The sequence below is a fragment of the Sphaeramia orbicularis genome, chromosome 3, assembly GCF_902148855.1.
Source record: "Sphaeramia orbicularis chromosome 3, fSphaOr1.1, whole genome shotgun sequence".
Taxonomy (NCBI): domain Eukaryota; kingdom Metazoa; phylum Chordata; class Actinopteri; order Kurtiformes; family Apogonidae; genus Sphaeramia; species Sphaeramia orbicularis.
This window is the reverse complement of record NC_043959.1, coordinates 46,523,659-46,548,270: the sequence shown is the minus strand read 5'-3', so window position 1 is coordinate 46,548,270 and position 24,612 is coordinate 46,523,659. Positions and strand designations below refer to the sequence as shown.

Sequence of the window (24,612 nt, the reverse complement as noted above, 5' to 3'; positions counted from 1 at the left end):
GAAGCCTGGACGACTGAACAGCACTGCTCTGTACTTCATGAAGTGAACTGTTTTTCGAACAACCACTGCTCACATATATCACTGCTTACACACACTGCACCTAAAGTAACACAAATCTGCAACCTTCATATTGTTTACTGTTCTTTTTATTTCCAGATAATGAGTGAAACATTTTACATGATTCCAACTGGTTTACAGAATGTTAGAACTGTTTAAGAAGAAGATTAATACAGACACCAGAATATGAATAGAACATAGTAGTAAAAGGAAGTGCAGGATAGTAACACATTATGGTTTTAATTACAGAGTATGTGGCATAAATACAAAGTGATGCATTTACATAAATAGTGCTTTATTTAATGTTGTCTTCAGCATATTGCAAATACCCTTCATCAAATCATTGATTTAAAGTGTTAAATCATGTTATGCACATCTTCAGAACCTACAGAACAAACTAACAAAATGCGTGTTCTCATAGTAAACTCATACCAAATATACATAATTCAATATACGTTTCTGAGAGCATGTGCTGTTCTATTGTCAAATACTTTCTCATGGCTACTTCACTACACTTTTTTGCTGACAACTGACAGTTTGCGGCATAACCTGCAGTATCAGTACAGGTGAGGTGCAAATTAAGTGACTTCTCTGTCATCATCATAAATCAGATGATCACACATCCACACTCATGTACAGAGAGAGCCCTTCTCTAATCCAAACCAGTCATGTGTTAACTGGCATTATGTGGCCCGTATGCTGCAAGCATATACAAGCATGATTTAACCCTCATCCCTCTTTTTCTAGAACTCATACTGGGAAACAAACATGGTTACTTTGGTGATGTACCGCCCTAGTTGCATTCGATCTTCAAGTTCGCTCATCTCGACTTCAGCCTCCAAAGTGGCTGGGCCCTGCACAGGGCTCACCAGCATCAGCTGACCTGTCAGACGATCTGAACGCTGGACTGTGAAGTGACGCCGAACCTGCCTTCCCCCTAGCAGGGAGAACCGAAGAGTGTCCCCCATTGGGCGCAGCGCTGAGACCCGGAACATGACACGAGGAGCCGACAAGTTAGACACAACAGACAGGTAATGGTAGGAGAAGGAGTTTGGGGTCTGAGAACAAGCTTTGTTGTCCACAGGACATGGATTACGTTCACAACGCCTAGATAGAAAAAAAAACAAACAAAAATGAAGGAGGGTGCAGCTACAAAAGTCAAAATCCAGAGTTTAAAAAGTGGTGCATGGAATTAAACCAAACCAGATCAATTTTGTGTTTCTTGTTATTTTGCAACTGAAACAAAATACATCACTCTTACGGAACATAAACCTGGAATGTGAAAGTATGAATGACAATGCTTACATGGGTGATGTCTTGACATATGTAGCATTGGGGATTTTAGGGCAGTCGACACGGACACACTGGTAACCACCATATGTGTTAATACACGTCTGATCCTTGGTGCAGTTGTTTTGTCTAGTGGCACACTCATCAATATCTATAAAGAAGACAAACACAAAAACCATTATTACAAATGAATTAGGTGGTACATGCACTCAGTTATTATCTGATTCTGTATGAACATTACATTTTTAACATTTTTGTCTTTAATCCAGTTTTATTGAGAGTCATTCAAAAGAAATGTGTTTCTCAAATGTCCAGGGTCATGAAAAAAATTCTGTTATTTTTTGGTGTTGGTCTTCAGTAATAAAATGAAATGATGATGAAAATAGGTACAGGTGTAGCCCTAATAGGAGGACCTTTACAGCTGCGCCCATCGCGGGTCACATCATATCCAACAGGACAGGAACAGCGATATCCTCCTGCAGTGTTAACACATGCATGTAGACATAGTCTCCCAGCCTGTCCATTATGAAACAGCTCACACTCATCGATATCTAGAAGATAGAAAACACACACTAAACACTTGTACAAGTTTATAAATGTTCATTTGTGGTGCAGTTGCAGGGTAGGAGTTGGTCATACCTGTGCAGGTGTTGCTGTCTCTGCCAGAGATGGTGTATCCTGGCTCACAGGTGCAGTGGGTGGTCCCCTGCACTATGGTGCAACGTGATGGACGAACAAAGGGCCCGTTTGTGGCACCTGGTAAGGTGGCAGCAGCGGCTGGGGAGGTGGCAGCAGAGGTGTTTGTCATGGTGACAAAGACTGAATGAGGAACACAACAGAGACAACCTGCTGTTATATTTTCACTGCAGTAGTTTTACCGTCCAGAAATATTCTGTATATCTAAATATCTGTGATGTGTCACAAAACTTACTGATGACAACTCAGATGACACAATGGTGGTAAAAATGTCTAAAACTAGTTGCAAAATACAGGGGGTTCTGTATACTTTTTATTACTTCTTTTTAAGTTTCCGATTATATTGTAAATTGTGACTGATGTTAAGTGCCTGATGAGTGCAACATTCAGGAAAAAGTCATTAAAAATGGCATCATTACGAGTTTGTGTTGGAGTCATTCAGAACAAAAGAAGCACTGAAGCACTCAGGATTAAGAGTAAACATCACATCTCTGGGCTTTACATACAAATCAGTCCACAGGCTGTTAGAGGCACCTGATAAAGTTAGGGCATGTCCCATTTATTTAGGTACCTCATGATCCACTCACATTAAAAACAAAAAAGTTATGATAATATTATGACATATTTTTTCACATTATTCCAAATTGCACCTTTAGGTCATCAGATTTGGATATTTTTTGGATCCAGCTTCATATCAGTCTAGACATTATGTCAAGCTGCAGTACTTGATAGTTTTTTACCGTCAGTGACAAAAATTCCACAATAACTTTTCAGCATGGTGTAATTTCAAAGGTCTGAGAGGACATGAGACTTTTGCATCTAGCATTATCCTCCTTTTAGGCTGTGGAAAACGACCAGATTTTCGTCAGTCACAGGCATTTTGCTGCAGGTAGCGGGGGCTAAATATGGATTAAAGGTATCAGGTTCATATACCTTTATATTTTGTCTTCTGATTTGAACTGAGAGGAGAAAGCTGCACAAGGACACAATGTATGGCCAAATTCTAGTATTTTTTTCCTCCTGACTTTGGCTCCTGCAGTTTTAAGTGCAGATGACTGAATCTAAAATCAAACTAACATTAAGATTCATAGGTTGACTGATGTGTAAATATTCAGACAGGTAAGTTTATGGAACTACATTTAAAAACACAAATATAGAAAAAGCTGGAGGAACAAAAACAATGGGTTTCAACTGTTTTTATATTAACTATCCAGTAGTAGATTTCTGCCACTCAGCTAGCACCGAATTGGACTTCAGTTGGAATTCAATAAACCCAATTTCTGGTATGTACCACTTGTTTGTACTGGTAAACCAAACCGCCAGCCAATGTCATCTCCTTCAGCGGCCAGGGTGGAATTGGATACTAGATTCTAAAAAATGTGCCCCAGAGTGTAAAGGTGAACATGCCTTTGTGATGTGGGTATAGTAGTATTCAGTGTAACACAACACCCAAACCAAAAGTGTCTAAAGTTGTCATCTGAAAGTAAAGCTGTATGGTGTAGTTAAACAATTGTATGTGTGTGTGGTCTGGTAATGCAGTGTAGTTCACCCACATGTTGGCACTGGGCTCTGGCAGGTAGCTCCAGCCCAGCCTTTGGCACAGACACATGAGAATTGGTTTACTTCATCCGCACACGTCCCTCCATTCATGCACGGAGACGAAGCACACTCATTGATGTCTGAAGTAAGAGACAGAAAGAACTGATGTACAATTGAAGCCTTGTGTTACTTTTGAGCACCATATGCAATCCAATATGTTTGATGCTAAGATAACGTGACATCATGGCATACAGTATGTGTGTTAGAGAGGGAAGAAGGAAAAAATGAAACAGATGCGTTAATGTTAAAGGGAGCCCTTTCTAGATCAAACAGTCTTTGAGCTGTTATCTTCAAGTTAGAGAGCTGTCAGATCACAGTGAGGCCGGACTATCACGTGTCACAGCAGTCAGTACATTCTCTAGACAATGATTGTGTACTTACAAAGGAAATGTGATCATGTATGTGAAATGTATCTCTATGTTGGTGACCTGCATGTTGCACAAAAAGGGGAACGGCAACACAGGCTGTGGATTACAAAGATGATGACAGGGTTATAAAAGTGGTCAGTGGGTATAACAGATAACAGGATGAGTGATGGTCAGGATGAGGATGAGGAGATATGGGCGGGAAGCCGAGGAGGAGGGAGTGGAGAAAGTGACCGTCTGAGCGATGAAGATATCAAAAGATGATCTCTCACCTCGACAGGTCGGCTGCTGCCCACTCCAGGTCAGGCTTTCCTGACAAACCCTGCTTTCTGCTCCCACCAGTTCATAACCAGGGTCACACAGAAGGTGAACCTCGTGGCCTACGTTCTGTGATCTGCCAAGCTTCCTTCCGTTAACAGGTGCATCCAGTTTTGGACAGGTAGCTAATAGGGGAATAGAAGGGATAAAACAACTGAAAGCCAAGTAGTTTCATACTAAACTTATGAATAATGAAATACATTGGTAAAGAGTTCTCACTGTTAGTGGCTCTTGTTGTCTGTTTAGCTGCGCTGCTCTGAAGCAGGTTGATTTTCTTCTTCAGGTTCCGTAAACTCTGCGTGTACGAGGCTTCATGGGCTGAGAGCAGCTTCTGCACCTGCTTCAGAGTGCCCTGTATTTCCTTTCTACTTGGACAGTCCTGAAATGAACCAGTTAAGAGCGACTGTATCAGGGACTGGTTAGTATTTCAACAAACAACTAAGGTTAAGCTTTACTGATGTCACAAAAATCACTGTTATGAAATACTTTTTTAATATTTGTAAAAAATGCCAACGTAAATGCTCCTTAATCCTTTCAGCACTGTATCCTGTCGTAAAACCTACAAGAATATTTTCATTTAGTCTGAAAAGGTGAATGGTATGCTGATGAATTAATGAGTACAGAAAAGCTACTCCTTGGCTCAGGTAAACTTAAAAAATGTGTCAACATGGAAAACTTTCTCCCAGTGCAAGTAACCACATAACCACTGGCCAGTGATGTAAGCAATACAGAACTTGCTCTTCTAACTTTGCATTCATTCTTATATTTTCCTTCATTCATAACATTTAACATGATTCTGCAGATTTTACAGTCAAATATTTATTTAATAGCTCTGACTGAGCCAGAAAACATACCTTGATCCAAAGAGTTTCATTAATGTATTCAGTCATCACATACAATGGTCATATTCTTTACAGTTCTGATGTCCTGGTGTTATTTTTAAAAATGTTATATTAATATTAAAAATAAAATGATGATGTGGAGAGACTCCAAACTGAGACTAAAATTTAAAAAACATTCCACCACATGTCAACAAACTTAAGTCTGCTGAGAGAGTGCACTTGAAGGTTTGTGCAGTACAGAGGCTGTGCTGTTAAAGGAAGAGGTAAATGCTGCAGGATCAGAGTGGAAACTGCACCGGTCAGAACTCAGTCATAAACATAGAAGCACTCTCTGAAAGTAACCAGTTTGCTCTTGTGATGTGGTTTCAGGTGTGGCCCTACATCGACATGTTTAAATCTACATTGCATAAAGTTATGTAACGGCTTTAGGTGAAGGGATTTAATCAGCAAAAGCTCAGCAATGTGGGCAATTACTTGTCAATAGTGTGGTGGATTTAGATTTGGGGTCAGTCATCGAGACATGGCGTAAACACCACCTGCATCACACCCTCCGTCTCTATTGGCTGAAATAGAGAGGGAGTATCAGTAAGTTGTTTTTCATCCATTTCCGCTGTGTCATTACTCTCCTTCATTCAACAGCGTCATTCTGCTCCTACTGCTCTGTCCTCTCATGCATGTTTTCAGACAACCAATTAGTGTTTTCACCCAGACAGGGTTATGTAAGAAGAGTCAATATTGGTTGAAAACACCTTTCTGATTTGGATAGAACTGGGGTTTGGACAAACTTCAGTCACTTGAAGGTGAACTGGTGTTTATAGTGTAGTTGTCAAAGGCCTCTTTCTGCCTGTGCTAAGCGACATTTCACATGGCTTGATGTTTACTGGGTGACGTTACCACACTGTGGAGGAGGCATGCCATGCAGGAGCTGGGAATTAATGTGCTGAAAGGCAATTCTTTGGATACAGTGATTAAACAATAAACATTCTGAGACACCAAGATATCAAACCATCTGTCTCCTTACTCACCTGCAGTACTATCACACATCCAGTGCATAAGTCTATAGCCTAAAAACACACAATTCACTGGACCTTTGCAAATATATAAATGTACAGGCTGAGTCTCAACAGCAGAGTAACTAATATAAAAATGAACAGATTCAGACATCTACACCAAAGCCCACAGAGGGGACATTCGCAGACAGATGCAGCATTTTAAAGTGTTAAGCAGGTTTTCCAGAGAAGCAAAGCACACATACTGTATATTGAGTGCATTCATAAAGTAGAGCCTCTGGGGCCTTGTTTCTGAAGCTGGGTAGGTCACTTAAGGTTTGTTCTGAGATGCCAAGTGAGCACAGACACAGCATGGAGCTGTTACATATAAGGGATAATAAAGAACTACCTCCTCATAAAGTAATGCATGATTTGGTAATTATTCAGTGCCAAATTATCAAGCATTTAATCCATTAAACACATCGATTTGAGACAGTCTGTACATTTCTACTGACCTTACATTAGTGCACTCACCTGTCCAAAAGTAGAATAAAGCGAACAAAGGCACAGCAAGGTGATGACAACAGCAGTGGACACAGACATATTTCCACGATGACCGGTCCTCAAATGAGTTAGAGACTGTGTGAACCCTTCACAGGCAGCCACGAGGACTCCACGCGCACAGACTCCAGGTGAGAGAAGGACCACACTCCTGGCAGTGGAAAAGCTGCTGCAGAGAACCGCTGCGGAATGTTGGGTTTATTTCTCAGGAGCCAATCAGAGAAAGAGACTTTAAGAAAAACGTGACCACATTATTTTTCTTTTCCTTGATTTGGAGTTCACTTCCGCATGGTCAGAGCTGCTCAGTTTGTATCATGTTGTGTTGAAGTGGAGGATTTTTGCCAGAAAACATGTATTACTGGTCTGTATAAACAAGAAACTGCAAATGTAAGTTTTCCTTCTTTTTGTTATTGGTGCCACTGGTTAATTTGACTGATAATCATTTTTTTTTAAAAATGTCAAAGTAGCAAACCAGTCAGTCTTGTACACTATGATTAGTTACAAAGGTATAAGTAAAAAACCTTCAGAATAAAAGTAGTGGAACTTTACCAAGTTTGAGTCACCAATAAAGAAAAATTAAGTCCAAGTTGCTGGTTGGCTGCTACAAGATACAGACTTGGGTCAAAATGTGAAATTCAGAGAATTCATAAGATAAGTTTTACTTAAGAGGAATGTTTGTCTCAGAGCTACAGATCTATTTCAGAACACTGTCTGCACATTACAATATATTCACTTTACAGGTTCTTTATACTGGAGCATTTATAAATCTATTCTATAAATGTACATAAATCAATCTATGTGTAATAACACATTATCATAGACACTGAAAACATCAGCTAACCAGCACTTTTGTCATTTGTTTTCCAATTCATCGTATTAAAGTATTTCATTTTGCATTTTTAATTTCCAAAGCATATCATTTCTAAAAAAAATATTTTGACCAGTGTTATCTGTGGTGGTTTAGTGTAATATACAGGAAATATTTTGACTCACTGCTTATAACTATAACTATAGGCTATTAATAACAATGCAGTAATTCTAAGTACCTTATATATTGACCCGTATTTATCTTCAGAAACAATATCCCTTGCCTCCCTGATTGTTTTTGGTTCAGTTTGTTTGTTTGTTTGTTTGATTGTTAACACTTTAGGAGCAAAATTATTGGTTAAATTCATATCAAATTGGAATTACAGATTGCCAGTGACCAAGAATAGATGTGATTACATTTTGGGAAAAGTAGGTCAAAGTTCAAATTTTTAATGAATTTTTAAAATCTTTTTTTTCTCCATTTACTTAAAATGGCCAAAATTTGTCTATGCTGTCCGTGTCTATGCTGACATCAGCACATGCAAAGACATGATGACATCAGCTGAATCGATGCCAAAATAAACTACAATACATGTGAGGGGCGGGGTTTGTTGTGCCAGGCACCACTTGTGTATTTTGCTTTTACTGAGTTACAATTCTTGCTCCTCACTGGACATTAGAGGTTGACTTGAAATTACATGGTGCCTAAAATACATAATATTCTCTTGAATAAATTGACATTGTGTAAACCACTGCAGTACCAAGAACATAAATGTCTACCCATACTACAGTTATAAACACATATGTTATCTTTAAAACACAACAACAGTGACTGCTATTGTTTTTGCAGCCCACTTATGATGTAGTTTATGATCAATCATTACAATTACATGGTTATCGTCACATATTTATGCAATTTGCATAGGCATTCACATTATCACTCTATACTATACCGGCTTACAGAGTGAGGAATGGTTGTTTAAGTTGGCTTTTGTAAGTCTATAAACCTCAAAATCCAAGTTCATGTGTATTAATCACTCATTCAAACACCAATAGTTTTATCAGACCAGTCTCTTTATACTCTATGTCCAACAGCTAATGTGCTAGACCCATAGTCTTATACTTCCATATGTACATACACAGACTTTCAAAAGAGGAAGCTGCACAGTCTAACTATTTTTAAAGCTGGGGATGTGCAGAGGGAGGGGGTTGTTGGGTTTTGATCTAAGGATCTTTCAGACATCCTTATTAACACATGCTATGAATATCTGTGCATTGATGTTCTGTTTATTATAGAAAGTGTAGTTTTATAGATGAAGTAGTTGACTGTCGACTTGGTGTTACCATGGGTGGGGGCTGCTGGTTACATAATCCAGGGCATAGAAGGTCCAGTGAGTTGTCATGGAGGTGAGTTAAGGTATAGTATCTTTGATGGAGTTGGGTATACGTGGACTTTACTTGAGCCTAAACAGCCATTAGTCTTAGCTTCAGTCATGATAATTTCCTTTTTCTTTGTATATTTTTATTCTCTTCAGTCACCTTGTTTTAATTGGTAAATAGGTCTAAATTGTACAGTTGACAGTTGGGATTGTGGACTCAGTAAACCACACTGGGAATTGGCATCCTGCACTTTTGTGTCCTTCCACCAGATGTGGGTCATGTCTATTCTTACAGTTCGACTTTACAATAATTAAACATTAAGTGGGAAATCAATTAGGTTTTTAAACACTTAAACAATATGATTTTTTATTAACCCGTAAAGACCCAGTGGTACTTTTTTGTCAGTTCCTGATTTAATTTTTCTCTGTATTTAACCTTTCTTAAGAGATTTATCACCATTTATTATGACATTAACATCTGTATTTTGTGTTTTTTCACTGAACATCAGGTATTTTCCTATATTTACCTCCGCCAAGGAGGTTATGTTTTTGCCAGGGTTTGTTTGTTCGTTTGTTTGTCTGTTTGTTTGTTTGTTTGTTTGTTTGTTTGTCTGTCCGTTAGTGTGCAACATAACTCAAAAAGTTATGGACAGATTTGGATGAAATTTTCAGGGTTTGTTGGAAATGGGATAAGGAAGAAATGATTAAATTTTGGTGGTGATCGGGGGTGGGGGGCCCACGGGGGGGGCCACTGATCAGCCTTGGTGGAGGTCTGCGCTCTCCGAGTGCTTCTAGTTAATTTTGTAATCATGTAGATGTTCATAAAAGGTCAGATTAAAATTGAGGGTATTATATCAAAACAGAGAAAACTGAAGAATAAGTGACTTTTTCAGGAAACTACATCATTAACTGAACATAAACCAAGTGTCTCCATCCGCGTTCATTGATCCAACTCCATGGGTTTTCTTAGTGAATCACTGCTGTAGAAGATGATGGTGTTTCCTTGTTCACTACAGACCAAACCAATTACAAACCAATACAAACCAATTATTTACATGAATCAGTAGGATTAAAGGATCGGAAGTTATTAATCATTTTAGCTCAGTAGGTGGTTTTGGTCACCAGTGACTGTATGGGTCCTTATGGGTTAAATAGTCAAAAAGAAGTCATGTTCAATATTTAGCAGAACTGATGCCTTTATATCCCAGATCTCTGAAGCTTGCTCACTTAACCTTGTTACATTATCAGTCAGCTTCTTAGGTCATTTATTAGTCAGTCACTGCCATTTGTAATCAGTAAAAGGGAAATTTATTATGATATAAACTGCATCACTAGTTAATAATGAGCTACTAAGATGCTTCTAACCAAGTTCTTCCCTAATCCAGTGTGCATGCCATTATGCAGTTATAACAAATAACCATGAATCGTCCATTGCCACAGTTAGAACATAAAGATAAATCTTGCTTTGAGGAAGCATAGTTTAAGAGTTATACATCTGAGCAAAAACCACTGTGAAAGTGGAAACTGATTATGAGAAAATATTTTAGTAGAGATGGATATTCTGTCCTCAGGGGTGCCTACAGATGAATTAAGCCAACACAGCCGTTCAAAGAGTATGAAAAGACTCTGAAGCTTTGAGCAGGAAGAGGAAGGAGGTTACAGTGGTTAGACTTACCTGGGTAGTCATCGCAGTGGGTGGCTGTGTCTGATGGAGCCCAGAACAGTGTGTGTGCACAGCTGTCATTTTGGATCAGCGGGGTCAGAGAGTCCCTCACAGATGCTGCAAATACATTTAGCCTCCAGGGCAGAGAAATGTGGGCTGGGGTATTGTGAGGCGCAAACATCTCCAGACACTGATTCACGCTTCCCACACTGAGTCCAGAAAAAACCTTGTCACCATGTCTAAACACAGAATACCAGCCAGCACCATCCTGGACCTCTATAGTCTCTGACGTACCTGGTTCATTTGTGTCACTTCATCCATATCCTGCTCTGCTACATCAAAATAGTTAAAAAAACAAACAAAAAACCCCCATATATATATATATATCATAACTGAATGAAAAATATAACAACACAGTAAACTGTAAAAGTGACCTTGTGAAAATCAGCCCATCTTTAACTAAAGTATGAAGTTTCATGTCCAGTGATTCATCTGAATGATGCACTTCAGTCCTGCAAAACAAACTTCCCCTCATTTAACAATGACGAGCGCTCATGCTCAACCACGCGGCAGACTAAAACTCTCTGTCATCAAGGCCGGGAAGTGGAGACTGAAATGATTTAGCAATTTTTGTCCCCAGTGGCAGTCCAGTGACAATTTTACCTTTAATTTAGTACATTTTTTAGGTGTACTGTGGTCTGCTGCAGCATTTTAAAGCCATGGTTATATTTAAGGTTTGGATTTTTACAAACAAATCAAATATTTATATTTTAGTAATATATTTATTTAATGACATCAGCTTTTAGTTAAATAGCAAATTGAATATAAAGTGCCTCAAATAGACCATCCCTACTGATATATACTTCAAGTAATTGATGGAAAGACTGAAGCACAGATTATAATATAATCCAGAGAGAAAAAACTGGCAGCCACATGAGATTTACTTGTCAAAAGATTATTGGTAAATATCAAATATTTTTATCTTGGCAGATAAATCAAACAGCGTTCATCAGACCCAGTAAGGTGATGCTTTAACACCCTTATGCTTTCTGTCATTGATGAAGATAATACTTTTGGTTTGTTTATTTTACAGGATTCCAGGATTTCTCAAAAATCACACTTTATACATCACTGGAAACATAGCAAAGTTGTAAGCCTATAAATAAAGGATTCAAGAGGTTTAATTATTATATGCACAGGTTCAAACATAGCAGTTACACAATATATTGACATTTTTGTCTGTTATTCCTTCCATAGTAAAATAGAAAGTACAAAAAAAAAAAAAGAAATAGAATAAAAACAAGTATAAATAGACTGGGTATATAAAAAATGATAGATTATTAATTAGCAGTGACTATCTACAGGAAGGCGTTAAATACAAGTCACGTGTTAAATCATAACGTTCAGAACTGAGTATAATGGAAGTCCAATGGAAGTGGTTCTGACTTTACACCAGTTGTAGTTCTGACTTTTGTGTCTGCAGAGGAGACAAGTCTGAAAAACATGCACACTGCTGAAAGAGCCCACTAACAAGTTTTAGACCCAGGACTGGCTCCTCCATTGTGCGTAAAGTGGTCTTTGTGAATACTTTGTGTGACTATGACCGGGCTGAACACTGTTGGAAGTAAAAGAGGGAGGGGAGGAGCAGGGAGGGAGTCAGGACAACCGTGGGCAAGTGGCCACTGTTCCTGGAGACACGCAGGGGGTTCACCATGGGGTCCACTGTAAGAGCTTCACGGTGTTTGGATTTATTTGTCCTTTTGTCTCCGCTGGTCCTGTTTATCAACGCGAACCGGATTTTCCCAGAGTCCGCGGACCTCGGGGATCCCCCGGTCACCGGTAAACACACTTTGTACAGGAGTCAGGGGCCGTGCGGGATGATCCGGGCTGCAGACCCAGGATGGTTCAGTCAGTTAGTGTCTGCAGAACAGACCCAATGCATGTGGCTTTGTGTGCATTTAGATACAATGACAGAAGCAGCAACATAGGACTGGACCAAACCAGGAGACAGTTACAGACCTAACTGTTTTTCTTTAATGTTTATATGGTTCGTTTTTAGTTGGCAATCAGAAGGTAATCCTTTAAGCTGCAGACTCAAGTGGGCTTTATATTCTACTCTTCATCGCTGTCCAAATCCAGCTGGCAAAACACCAGCAGCTCAGCTCTCTGTCACTGCCTTGTTTTCTAAATTGGCATCAGTTTAATGAATTAGCACAAAATACTATTTTGCCAAAGACATGGAAAAAGTATTAGCCCATCCCTACAGACATGACAACAAACTTTTTGATGAAGTTAAGCAACTTTATGAGATACAAGTGAAGTCAAGTGTAGTGGATTCACAGTACAATATTATAATGGCTCAAACCCCAATTTAAGATAACAAATTACACATGACAGAAACCTTATATTTAAAGTAAAGAAAAAAGAGTCGAAATGATTTGAATGCATTGCCATTTGATAATAAATAACTGTACATCTGCTTGGCCTAAAACTGTGCCTAAAATCCTCCTTACTGTCTCAAGTTTTGATTGGCATTAAATTCTCCAGAGACCTAATCATTTCTGAGTTCATTTTAGCAGTGGTGGAATGCATCAATCCGTACTCTTTGTACAATAATACACAAACTTCAACATGTATTCAACCATTGTGTTAACACATTTTCATTCAGTTGCCATAGTGATGGATGTGGAGGTATAGTAAGTGAGTATTTCTGTTTTATTCCAGGGCTCGGAGTGAAGCAGCACTCACAGATTGTTGCCCAGCACAATAGACTGCGCAGTCGGGTCAAACCAATGGCAGCTAACATGCAAAAAATGGTTTGTGGCATCTATTGTCTGCTTCCTCTGTGTGTGTGAATGAATGGTTTTGTTAAAAAAATAGGGCGGGTAAAATTGTCATCCTGCTGATACCAGAGTTTAGTCAGTTCATTCTGAGCAGGTTGCCTACTGTTATCTGCAGACCCTAACTCTCTTAGTGGGAGATATTTGGTCCCATGTGGTTTTCAATACTTAGAGAAGTTATGGTGGTGCTGACTGTCATATGAGGAAGATAAGTGGTAGCATAAGATGTGTGGAAGAAAATAGCAGTTTTTGAAAGCAGTCTACATAATAAAGCCTCATAATCCCAATCAAACCAAGGCTAAATGACAAAGGTTTAGATGTATTGTCGTCTTCTGTATATAGATTCAGATGTGTGAAATGCTTTTAGTGCACCTCTATGCACCATTTTGGTGTAAGTTATAGCCATACTATGCAGGATCTTCCTGAAATACATGGTCATCCACAATGTTGGAATAGTTTTGTTTTAAGACACATTCCTCTTTTTATTCCTGCTTACACACATCAGTAGTCACATTTGACCAGGTGTAACGATTACATTCTGAGTCCCAGTTACTCTTCATTAAGAATAAATCACATTGTTACAATCATTGCATGAGAAGAGGTAAAACTATTTCCTTCTATCTTTATGGACAACAGTATACAATGTACACAATAGACTCATAATCTTGCATAGTTATCTTGTGCCAGTACTGGAGATATTTCTGATGCCATCCACCTTCCCCAGGTAGTTTGTTCAGATTAATCATGTTTATCTTGGGTGATGCCGAGACCAGGATATAGTGACTGTACCTTTGCATCAAACAGTCTCAATGAGAACTTGTTTTGGTGGTTTGGTGCAAAAGACAGAGGTTCATAAAAAGACATTAAAAATTTTTCCCAGTGGCAGCATTATTCCAGCTGAGTACATCCTCTTATCCAGATGAGTAGATCTATACAGTAATAATCTCTTCATATGACATGAGTGCAGTTGTGTGTATTTGTGATTAAGAGCTCAACCACTGTGAAACAACAACGAAATAGCATGTTAGTTCTCGATTCACCACTTTGGCCAATCAGGCTCCTTCTTGTCATTCAGTCTTGACCCCAGCTACTCTTTTTGTTCAAGCCAGGATAAGGAGCCAAATTTAGTGATAAGTTTACAAATGGGGCAGACAAATCCTACATAGTACGGCTTTTATCATCATATACAAAACCATAACAAAGTCAAACTTATCCACTGATGTTTAGATTCTTGTCAGGGTAACATAAACAAAACTATTTTCAATCACTCTGTTATTGGGTCAAAACACGGTATTCAAAATCTCTTTGATGGGACATTTTAGAGACAATTTGACAGATTAGTGTTGCTAAATGACCCACATTTTTATTTTTAAATTCATTTTTGCTTTAATTGAACCATAAGGGATTATCCGAAACAAGGAGCTACTTTATATTGTAATAAATGTTGGAATGGCAATCAATTAAAGTTCACTCTCTGACAGGAAATTACTGTGTTTTTACCCTACTACAGATAGCTAAGACAAATATACTAAGTTCGCATGATAGGCTGAACCAAGTGACAGTGAGAATGTCATTTAAATATGATGCTACATCTGCAGCAATGCTGTGTGTGAGGTTTTTTCAGGTTGTTATCATCTCACCGTGTCCTCAACATACCAGCTAAATCCTCTTTATGTCTTATTTATCACTTGTTTCTTTGTACAGTACTTATCTGCGCACTTGTCTTTCCTGTGTGTGATTATGAGCAAAAGGTAACGATGGTTTATGAAATTCACAATGCACTTTACATCCTCCGGGCCTAATATGCGATTTGTGCCATGGCAAACCATCACTTTGTCATAGATTACATCCTCAAAGCCACCCATACAGACTGAGCCTCTTTCTTAGACAGCTCTTCAGCCGCTGAGAACTGTTCTCAACAGATAAGGAGGTAATGAGAAAAAGAGGATGTGGATAATCATTCTGCACTCACAACTCTGGTATTACAGGTAATTTCCCTATGAAAACCCCCAGAGGAGGCTTTGTTGAGCTGAAGAGGCCTATTAAAGAGCTTTACTGATAAATGTTAAAAAGCTCAAGACTTTGGGTCTGTTTGCAAATATCTGAATTTTTTTTTTTTTCAGCAAGCATTGTGGTGAGATTGCACTGAAGTGATTAGAAAGTCCTTTAAGCTTTCTTTTCAGGTTGAGATAAAGTACAAATATTTTAGGAATAAATGATGCTCATCCAAACTGAACCACTGTCCTGTCTGCTGGTTGTCTTTGAATGACCGTCTAACACTAAAAGGTATTAGGAGGCCATTCCACTGCTTTCAGGGAGGGAAATTAAAGATAAGTATTTACTTTTCATATGTAAATTATGACCTCTGTTTCTGAGATTAGATCTCATTAAGTTCTCTTGGAACTTCCCAACACTTCACTTCAGAGTGGTGTAAAAGGAGAATTGGAAAAATATGCTGCGTCCTTAATTTACTGATTTCAGTGTCACTGTAAAACAGCTGGTGCAGGTGAAATGTCTGAGGTAAAATATTGACAGTTAACCTTAACCCATAAAGGCTCAGCACCACTTTTGTGTCAGTTCCCAAATGAATTTTCTCTATATCTAACCTTTCTTAAGTGATTTATCACCATTTACTATAATATTATCTTCTGTACTTTGTATTTTTTTCCAGTGTAAATCAGGTATTTTCCTATATTTAATGTACTGATCATGTAGATGTTCATAAAAGCTCAGATTAAAGTTGGGGGCATTATATCAAAAACAGAGAAACCTGCAGAAAAAGTGACTTTTTCAGTCAAATCTATCAATAACTGAACATAAAACAAGCATTTCCATTCACTGTCATTGATCCAACTCCATGGGTTTTACTGGTGAATCAATGTTGTAGAAGATGACGGTGTTTCCATGTTCACTATGGAGCCTCTGAACGTCCAAGTGGTTCATATCTGATGACCGTGAAAAGATGACAAACTGCATTTTACACCTTTAATTTACATGTATTGATAGGATTAATGGATCAACAGGTATTAAACAGTTTAGATCAGTAGATGGCTTTGGTTGGTGATGGATGTTTGGGTCTATGAGTTAAACTCCTCTGATGGCATCAAAGTGTGACTTGGACTAAAGCAGATAATGAATCCAACAACAGCAGAAATTAATGACTGACATACAAGTACAAATCAGCTGCACTGTAATAAACTTTGTAAATAATAAATTAAATCCATTATCATTTTAGATAAAAAATAGAGCTGAAATATTATATATATGATATTATTTTTTGACAAATGTAAAATGTGTCAGATAGATATATAAAATAAATAAATTAACATGTAATGCATTAACATTACATCGTGATGGACGTTAACAAGTTGCCATTTCCACTAAAGTAAGAACACACAACTGCAATATCTGTTCAATCACACCTAAGTCTAAAGTGGAGGCATTAATAATTAAACTTTCATACATTCAGCTTCTTTTTATCATTTTGTTCAATAATTTATTTTTTCTTCTAAGCCTAAATCTGTACCTTGTTACGTATGTTGTTAACCTTCCTTCAAGTCAGATTCTCTGGAATTTATCCTTTTGAATCAACCACTGCAAAGCTTGTAAATTGTGCCACTTACTCAAGTGTTTACACTGTTGCACACAATGAGTGTCAGTCTGTGTGGGTTGGCTCCACAGGTTGGCAGGTTGCCCAAGGTGCCTCTGTGCTTGTTACCACTGCAGGCTATGATTGGCTCTGCACTCTGAAAGGGATTAAGTGGGTAAAAGAAACACTGAACTTTCTGCTTTCATTAAGATTGACCTCAACATCAGGGTGTTTTTCTTTCATCTAGTCTTTATTGGTGCATGAAGGACACTATAACCTTCATTTTAATCATTTTCATTTTAAAGTGTAGTTTTCCTCACTCTGCCAGTACAGTATTATGACTCGAAGAAAAGAGCTGACAAAAAATGCTTCAAAATAAATACTTACTGTATGTTGTGATCCACAAGTTGATGTATTGTACATATGTTACTCTGACTCAGCTTTCAAGGTCTTATCTTTATTATAGTGATTCAAACACAGCTTTTCAAAGAATAAATGTGGCTAAAATATTATAAGTAAAATGTGGCTGTGTGAGAAATATCCAAGAAATTTTTTTTAAAAATCATGTTTCAAGAGGAATGTAAAATGTATAATATACACATAATTGCAGTCTTCATAAATCTAATTAGTGTGATGACATTATCCTTGTGTTTGTAGGAATGGGATGAGGAGTTGGCTGCATTTGCAAAGGAGAGGGCAGCTTTATGTCACACAGATGCTGCTCCTCAGGACTTGTCATCTTTACGTCACATTGGCTGGAATACACATTTTTCTGCACATGGTAATGCCTCATTTACAGACACAATTGACTCTTGGTTTGCGGAGGGACAAAGTTATTCCTACTTGACTGGACAATGCAGAGAGAACACAACCTGTCAGCATTATACGCAGGTACATACAAGTATTTTGAACAAATATTTAATACAACCAGAATGTAAACTAGAAACCAGAAGTAAAGCAGAAAGCTGTTCTGTGTGTGTAATGTTAGATTTTTTAATGTCTTAGATTTTGTCATTAAGATTGTATTCTATTCTATTCTATTCTATTCTGTTCCATGGAGTACATCATGATATACTGTAAACGTTGAACCCCTCTTGCATTCCTGTTTGTGCTGTTAAAGTGCTGTGTCGTGTATGTACTAATGGTCTGGTTGTGTAGCTGGTGTGGGCCACTTCAAGTCATGTGGGCTGTGCCAGCCAACTGTGTCTGAGGGATGAAGAGAGATGGGAGAAATTTGTCTGCGCATATTACCCTGGGTAATAATTATAGAAAATCAAAATCACACAAACAAGTGCTCATTCAAACACTTCACTTGCTGCTCAATGAAATATTTACATCAATATACATTAACATCTGTAATGGAGAAGATCATCCTGTAGTCTGTTACGGAGGAATCTTTCTCCATGTGGGTCATTTTTGTCAAGTGTGATTGACAATATGGGATTCTGCATGTAATTTCGTGATCTTGTATAAAAGAACAAGAGTGGGTTAACTCAGCCTAGACTTTTATGACTTAAACTATAGAGTTGTATTTGACATTGTGAAGATTAAATATGGTTATAACCCTCATATCATCACTCTTTAATGTGTCTGTATGTTATTGTATGTATGACTGTATGCAGACTGTATTTCTGTTTCTATAGGGGAAACTGGGAGGTGAAAGGTCAGCTGGTGATGCCTTATAAGGCTGGACTGTACTGTTCTCTCTGTACCTCTTCCATGTCTGGTTGCTTTAAACTGTGGGACCACATAGGTGGATTATGTGGTAAGACGTCTTTAAAACATAAATGTGCTTAAACAGGGTGTTAGCGAAATAAACAGTGCTGTCACTGTGGATTCAGAATATCGTTTAGTGGGAGCATTCAGTGAGAATCATTACAAAACACCAAAAGATTAACCTTGAATTAATGAGTGCAGTTTTCAGTTTTTATGACAATAACTCAGACTGCAGTGATGACATGGGTATTTGTACATACAATGTTAGGCTGAGCTGTTGTTTTTGTGAAAATGAATTGCAGTTTCAAACAATTCCCTGTCATTACAAGTGTTTATACTGTGCTATATACAGAGTTTGCCATTTAAAAGAAAAGTTGTTCCTCACTGTGCAGCTCATATAGTAGAGCTCCAGTTACATTTTCTTACACTGTCTTGTCTATTCTTTATTCATATTTTGTTTTTATCAGAAATTCCAAGAAATCCATGTCGTATGAGTTGTGGGCAGCATGGCCGTCTGAACATCTCATCCTGCAAGTGCCAGTGTGACCCAGGATTTACTGGACGTTTCTGCCAGGGTACCAATCTGCAGCAACCTGATGTGTATATGTAGTCAACACACAAATAGAACTGATCTGTCCTTTACTTATAATGCACTCTTTTTGCAGTAAGGTGCAGTGTGCAGTGCATACATGGTCATTTCAAAGAAGAGGAATGCTCCTGCTTGTGTGACATTGGTTATGGAGGTGTTGGGTGCACAGGTCAGAGAACAGGATGTGCTTAATGTTCTTCAGTATTTTTTACTTAGTCGTTCTGTACAGCGCAGAAACTTGCACTCACAGCCCTACAGACACTGGGGAAATTAGTCTGGTTGTTGGCTACAGTTAGTGTCTGCTAATAACAGCCTTGAACTTAACAATGAAAAATTATTTAACATTCAGGACCATATTCATAGTCAAAAACACCATTTTTCAAAGGCAGTTAAATCCAGCCTAATGCACTGTTTTAAGCATATTTTGGCTTGTGTCCCAGCAGATAGGGTCCACTTTCCCTTTCACACCTGTGACTTCATGATAGATGGTGAATGCTTCACAGTTTCCCCAGAGGCTGACACCTACTATAGAGCCAAGATTCACTGTCAGGTGAGAGACAGGTGTGTGTTTCCTCTGAAAGACCGAGACAAGCTCTTTTGTCACATTATCATTTCCACAGGTTGTGCTTTTTGTTATAAAAAACTTTATTTCAGGGTGGCCTTTACTTTGTTTGAACCATCAGGAAAGCGGTGGTATTCTCGCTCAGATCCACAATCAGAAGGTTCAGGACATCTTGGCTTTTTATCTCAGCAAGTTGGAGACGAGCAATGAGGTCACAGACACCGACTCAGAGACGCAAAACTTCTGGATCGGTACAGTCTTTCATCTTCGTCATCCGAATGTCTTTGTAAAATATTTGGACAGTTTTTAATGCAGAAAAGTTTTACCAGAGGAGGTGGTAGATCTGTTGGCATTTTAACCAGGCTTACTGAGATGCTGCACCGATAAAACTCAGATGTACTTCCCCTGCAGGTCTGACGTATAAACCTCTCAAAGACTCATTTCGCTGGGACACAGGAGAGATCCTCACGTTCAGGAGCTTTGCCTTTGGGCAACCGGACAACCAAGGGTAAGAGACACCTTTAATAACAAACATCAGTTACTGCTGAGATGCTCCATCATAAACATTAAGGGCTGTGTGAGCATTCACTGTTCACTGGGTGTTGAGACTCACTGTTCTGACTCACAGGAACTATTTCAGTCAACATTGTCCTTTATAGATATCTGTGTATTACTGTGTTTTAAATGCCTCTTTCAGTGTGTGAAACATCAGCCTTGGAGCTTGGAACTATACATTCAAAATAAAGTACAATCAAAATAGAAAGTTTTCAAATTTGGATGCATTATGACCTTGTCTGCATGGCCTTACTGGATCATGCAAACAAGGTCATAATGATGCATCTATCTATCTGTCTGTCTCTCTTTGTCTACCTGTCTGTCTGTTTACTATTCCTCTTGTAATCATTGCACAAATCAATGTTTTACAGTGCCCTCTGCTGGCCTCTTCTGGTCACTGCTGTGACAATTATATAAATATCTAATTTTTAAATATAAAATAGACTTGGGGAAACGAAAGAATAGCATTATGATTTAGCTTGTAAAATTCATAATTAGCAGATTAAAAAAATTACCTTCCAGAAAAAAAGAAAAAAATTGTATGCACTGTTGCTTACTCATTTTTCTCTCCAGGTTTGGAAACTGTGTGGAGCTGCAGGCGTCGAGTGCTTTCAACTGGAACGACCAGCGGTGCAAAACACGCAACAGATATATTTGCCATTATGGTAAGGCTCTTCTGGTAGAGGGGTTTTATTCAGCTTGTTACTAAATATGATGCTAAACATTGTCTTTCTGGAAGCCAGTAGTCAGCCCACATGTGATACTAGGAATATTACATAACAGAAGAAATACTTTATTCAGAATACGTAAAAGGTGAATTTCTCAGGTCTGTGAAAACGGTGCATTATATACACACAGTTGCATTTTCTCCACTTTAGGATTGTATTTATCCATAAGTAGGTGCACAACTGTTTCTTTAATAAACCTTTGCTAGTGGCTTCAGCACAGAAAGCCTCCACTCTCTGAACTTTGTGCTGAACAAATCTGTCCTCCTAAAAGTAATTAAAGTAGTGTTTTCAACCATTGTTCTGGTGTGTCACTAATTTATCACTGGTGAATGTTAAAAATCATTGCTCTGTTCATCTACCATTTCAGAAAAAAAGGCTGTTTTAGTAAGTGAAGTGAGACTCAACCATAGACTAAATATGTGGGATTCAAAGTGGATAAAATCACAGATAATCCCTTTAGATGTAATGTGCATTGTGAGATGTTGATCATCTGTGTTTATTAATGACATGAACAACATTAAAACCACTCTGATCCAGGATACACATTTAAACATACCATTTTGTGTAAATCAATGGCGCTCAGTGCACACCATGAAAAGCCTTCCAAATGATCAATATATGTCAGTTCAACAAAGACCCACAGTGTTTGGACACGCACACCACTTACATTGATTGGGAGGAATGACATGGTGACAGATGTTTAGTTTTACCCAGCTGGGTGTATCTTTGCAAGTGGCTTGTATATAATCTGATATTGATCACTCTCTACAACAGGCGGTCTGTACTGAATGTGACAGTTTTACAACATTTTGTAAAACCAGCTTTTAGAAGATCTCTTAATTCTCCCTCTTGTGTTTTATAAACTTATCTGGCTGACTGTCGAGTATGTGCAGTTTTACTCATTAGCTGTTAATGGGGTTTGTCACTTACAAGCATATTCAGCTGATTATTCTCATGCAAAAACTATTTTCTCAAGGCTTTTGAAATAGAAGTAACATTTCAGCCTAAGCAACAATGGGTGGAGTATATAAATCCAACTGATTCAAAGTACACAGAGCCCTCCATTCCATCAAATTGGAGTAATTTCCATTCCTGTCTTTGCTGTGTGGTGTTAATTGGTAATAAAATGATAAGTGAATATCACAGCCTGAGGCAGATGCTGCTCACACTGTATGTGTGAATGTTATTCCATATTCATGAAGAGGAATCAACAGTATTCTACATTATCTTTAACTTGTCACATTCTTCTCTGGTTTAACTGTTTATTTCTGGACTCTTGTCACATTTTGCACATTTTAACGGTTTCTATAATGCGCATCTGTTGTGTGTTTGTGCTTCACAGCTTCTGAACACATTGCTCGCTGGGACGCTGGCAGGTGATGGACAGATTTTTCAAAGGGCTGCTTTACTGCACATGATTTTGAGTCAGAAATGTAGTTAATGACATTCTCGTTGCAATTTTGCTATTATTATTATTATTATTATTATTATTCATTCTATTATATCTACACAGATTAGACCCTGTATATAATGTACATGTTTGAGCGTTTTATCCTTAAAGGTTGAAAAAGGTTTACTGTTTTGTTCTTGTATTTGAATTTTATTTTAAAACATTCTTTGTCTTAGTAACCACTAGAAACAGCAAAAAAAAACAATACGGCAATGACGTCAAGAATGAGAGCCTACACATTTTTTCTAAGACAGTGAAATTGTGAAAACAGAGGGCTCATTTTTTTACATAAATATGCAGACATACTGGAAAACACAGTTATCATTTAAATAATCTGCCTAATAAATCATTTGTCAGTGTGAAAATGGTTGCATATTTCAGTCTGTTTTTTTCATTTATGGATTTTAGTCTACTGGAAATGTGCTGATAACAAGAACAGCATATTAACATATTTTCAAAAAGATTTACAGGCAAAATATATGAATTTCAGTTCCTCTAACAATCTGCCATTGCTTTCCTGTCACTGTTAAAGGATCATGTCTAAACAGTTAAAGAATTCACATTATTCATCATGTCATCTAAACAGATAAATAAGGAAGCAAAATAAATGTAAACTTGCCAGCTTTTGTTTTTGTTCTGTTATTTTAAATGTGATCTGATCAATTTCCATTCTTAACTTAACAATGTTTTTGTTTTTGTTTTTAATTTACTTATCTTTTGCATATGAATACAGAACATTTTTACATGTGTGATGGTTTATACTATATATCCAGTTCAATCCAACAACAACAACAGCAACTAAAAAGTAGATCTAAACAGTGTAAAAACCTGGTTCAGGTAATCTAGAAAACCAGGGTTTGTGTTTGTAGGAATGGGATGAGGAGTCTGATTCAGTACCTTGGACAGTGAAGCATCTTATTTATAGCAATGTAGTAAATACTATAGTGTGTGTTTGTGTTCAGTGGTGCAGAATGCATTAAACACACTTTCATATACACTTACATCCAATCTCTATCAGAGGTTACAAATACACACAATCTCTTCCAAAGTGGAAGCACAAATGTTTGTGTTAAAAAAAAAGACAAGTGAAAGAAGACATAGTGATTGAGGTTCTTGAGTAAAAGTGGATAAGTACAAGTTCTGAAATGTACTGAAAGAATGAAAGTACAACATAATCCCTTTGTTCTTGGTATGTGTTTTATATAGTTTTTGTGTCTTTTTTGTCTTTCACATCTTGTTGAATAAGAAGTCTGCAGTTGTTTTGATTGATTGTAGTACCGTTAAATCAAAATGTTAAAAAAATTAGCATGAAATCATGAAGAGTACAAGTGTAAGTGTGTTGTGTCTCACTGTTTTTTATCTTGTTGCATCTAGTTTTAAGTGTTATGTTTGATATGTGATGTGATGTGATGTGATGCGTCACTGGATACACCATCTTGTTATTTTACATTTATTAAATTTAGGTTAAAATTGGTCTTGAAGTTGCAAAATAATGGGTTATTGATCTTAAATGTAATTGATTGCTCTCTGCAAACCTGCTACTACTTCACAACACACTGCATTTATTTAGCTCAAATTGTTTTGTTATAAAATACACTAAAACATACTCTTCTTCACCTCCAAAATACCGGTGTTTGGCACTTCCACCAAGAGGGAAGTTACACAGCAATTGCATTTGTGTATTATGTGCGTATGTGTCTAATTTTGCTTGGTTTGTAGTCAGTGTGTTTAATGTAGGATCTGAGGCCTGACACTTTGTTGGCCTGTCACTGAACAGTGAAGGAATCTGCTTGATGGCAGATGATGATACACACAGGAGAATAAAGGCTGCAGATAATGGGGTCATAATAACCTTCAGAGCAGCACCGAAATGGTGCAAATTAGCAAAACAGTGATGAGGTCAGGGAGTTAAGCAGCAGGGAGCACAAAGGCCGAGTCAACATCATAATTGTCCTTCAGGTTGGCTGAATCTCCCCCTGTGGACAACACATTTTATACTTTTTTCTCAGCAGGATGA

General features: G+C 37.8%; 2 protein-coding genes across 3 annotated transcripts; one reads left to right on the top strand and one right to left on the bottom strand.

Moving 5' to 3' along the window:
• Nucleotides 1–127: 127 nt before the first annotated feature.
• Nucleotides 128–10,915, bottom strand: LOC115417089 (fibulin-7). Of its 2 annotated transcripts, XM_030131064.1 has the most exons (10): nt 10,579–10,915; nt 6,840–6,946; nt 6,691–6,806; nt 4,545–4,704; nt 4,280–4,450; nt 3,597–3,722; nt 1,987–2,166; nt 1,761–1,898; nt 1,363–1,498; nt 128–1,164 (listed from the first exon to the last, which is right to left on the bottom strand). In XM_030131064.1, exons 3-10 carry the CDS (start codon nt 6,757–6,759, stop codon nt 801–803), a joined length of 1,344 nt encoding a protein of 447 aa, XP_029986924.1. In that variant the 5' UTR covers nt 6,760–6,806; nt 6,840–6,946; nt 10,579–10,915; the 3' UTR covers nt 128–800. The 2 variants fall into 2 exon arrangements, with proteins under 2 accessions (XP_029986924.1, XP_029986923.1); XM_030131063.1 differs by having other exon boundaries at nt 6,691–6,946.
• A 1,334-nt stretch (nt 10,916–12,249) lies between these two features.
• On the top strand, nt 12,250–22,773 carry LOC115414364 (C-type lectin domain family 18 member A-like). The gene is made up of 12 exons (XM_030127687.1): nt 12,250–12,405; nt 13,291–13,382; nt 17,653–17,886; nt 18,154–18,251; nt 18,639–18,760; nt 19,179–19,286; nt 19,377–19,469; nt 19,744–19,850; nt 19,984–20,113; nt 20,274–20,370; nt 20,991–21,082; nt 22,488–22,773. Exons 1-12 carry the CDS (start codon nt 12,279–12,281, stop codon nt 22,523–22,525), a joined length of 1,338 nt encoding a protein of 445 aa, XP_029983547.1. The 5' UTR covers nt 12,250–12,278; the 3' UTR covers nt 22,526–22,773.
• Nucleotides 22,774–24,612: the final 1,839 nt, after the last annotated feature.

Excerpts from the sequence above, each read along its gene's own strand:
- LOC115417089 (XM_030131063.1), bottom strand. The coding sequence starts at position 6,759 with ATGTCTGTGTCCACTGCTGTTGTCATCACCTTGCTGTGCCTTTGTTCG. Across the intron at positions 1,899-1,986 it reads AGACAGCAACACCTGCACAG|ATATCGATGAGTGTGAGCTG; the intron begins GTATGACCAACT and ends TCTATCTTCTAG. Across the intron at positions 1,499-1,760 it reads CGATGGGCGCAGCTGTAAAG|ATATTGATGAGTGTGCCACT; the intron begins GTCCTCCTATTA and ends TCTTCTTTATAG.
- LOC115414364 (XM_030127687.1), top strand. The coding sequence starts at position 12,279 with ATGGGGTCCACTGTAAGAGCTTCACGGTGTTTGGATTTATTTGTCCTT. Across the intron at positions 19,470-19,743 it reads TGGAGGTGTTGGGTGCACAG|ATAGGGTCCACTTTCCCTTT; the intron begins GTCAGAGAACAG and ends GTGTCCCAGCAG. Across the intron at positions 19,851-19,983 it reads GAGCCAAGATTCACTGTCAG|GAAAGCGGTGGTATTCTCGC; the intron begins GTGAGAGACAGG and ends TTGAACCATCAG.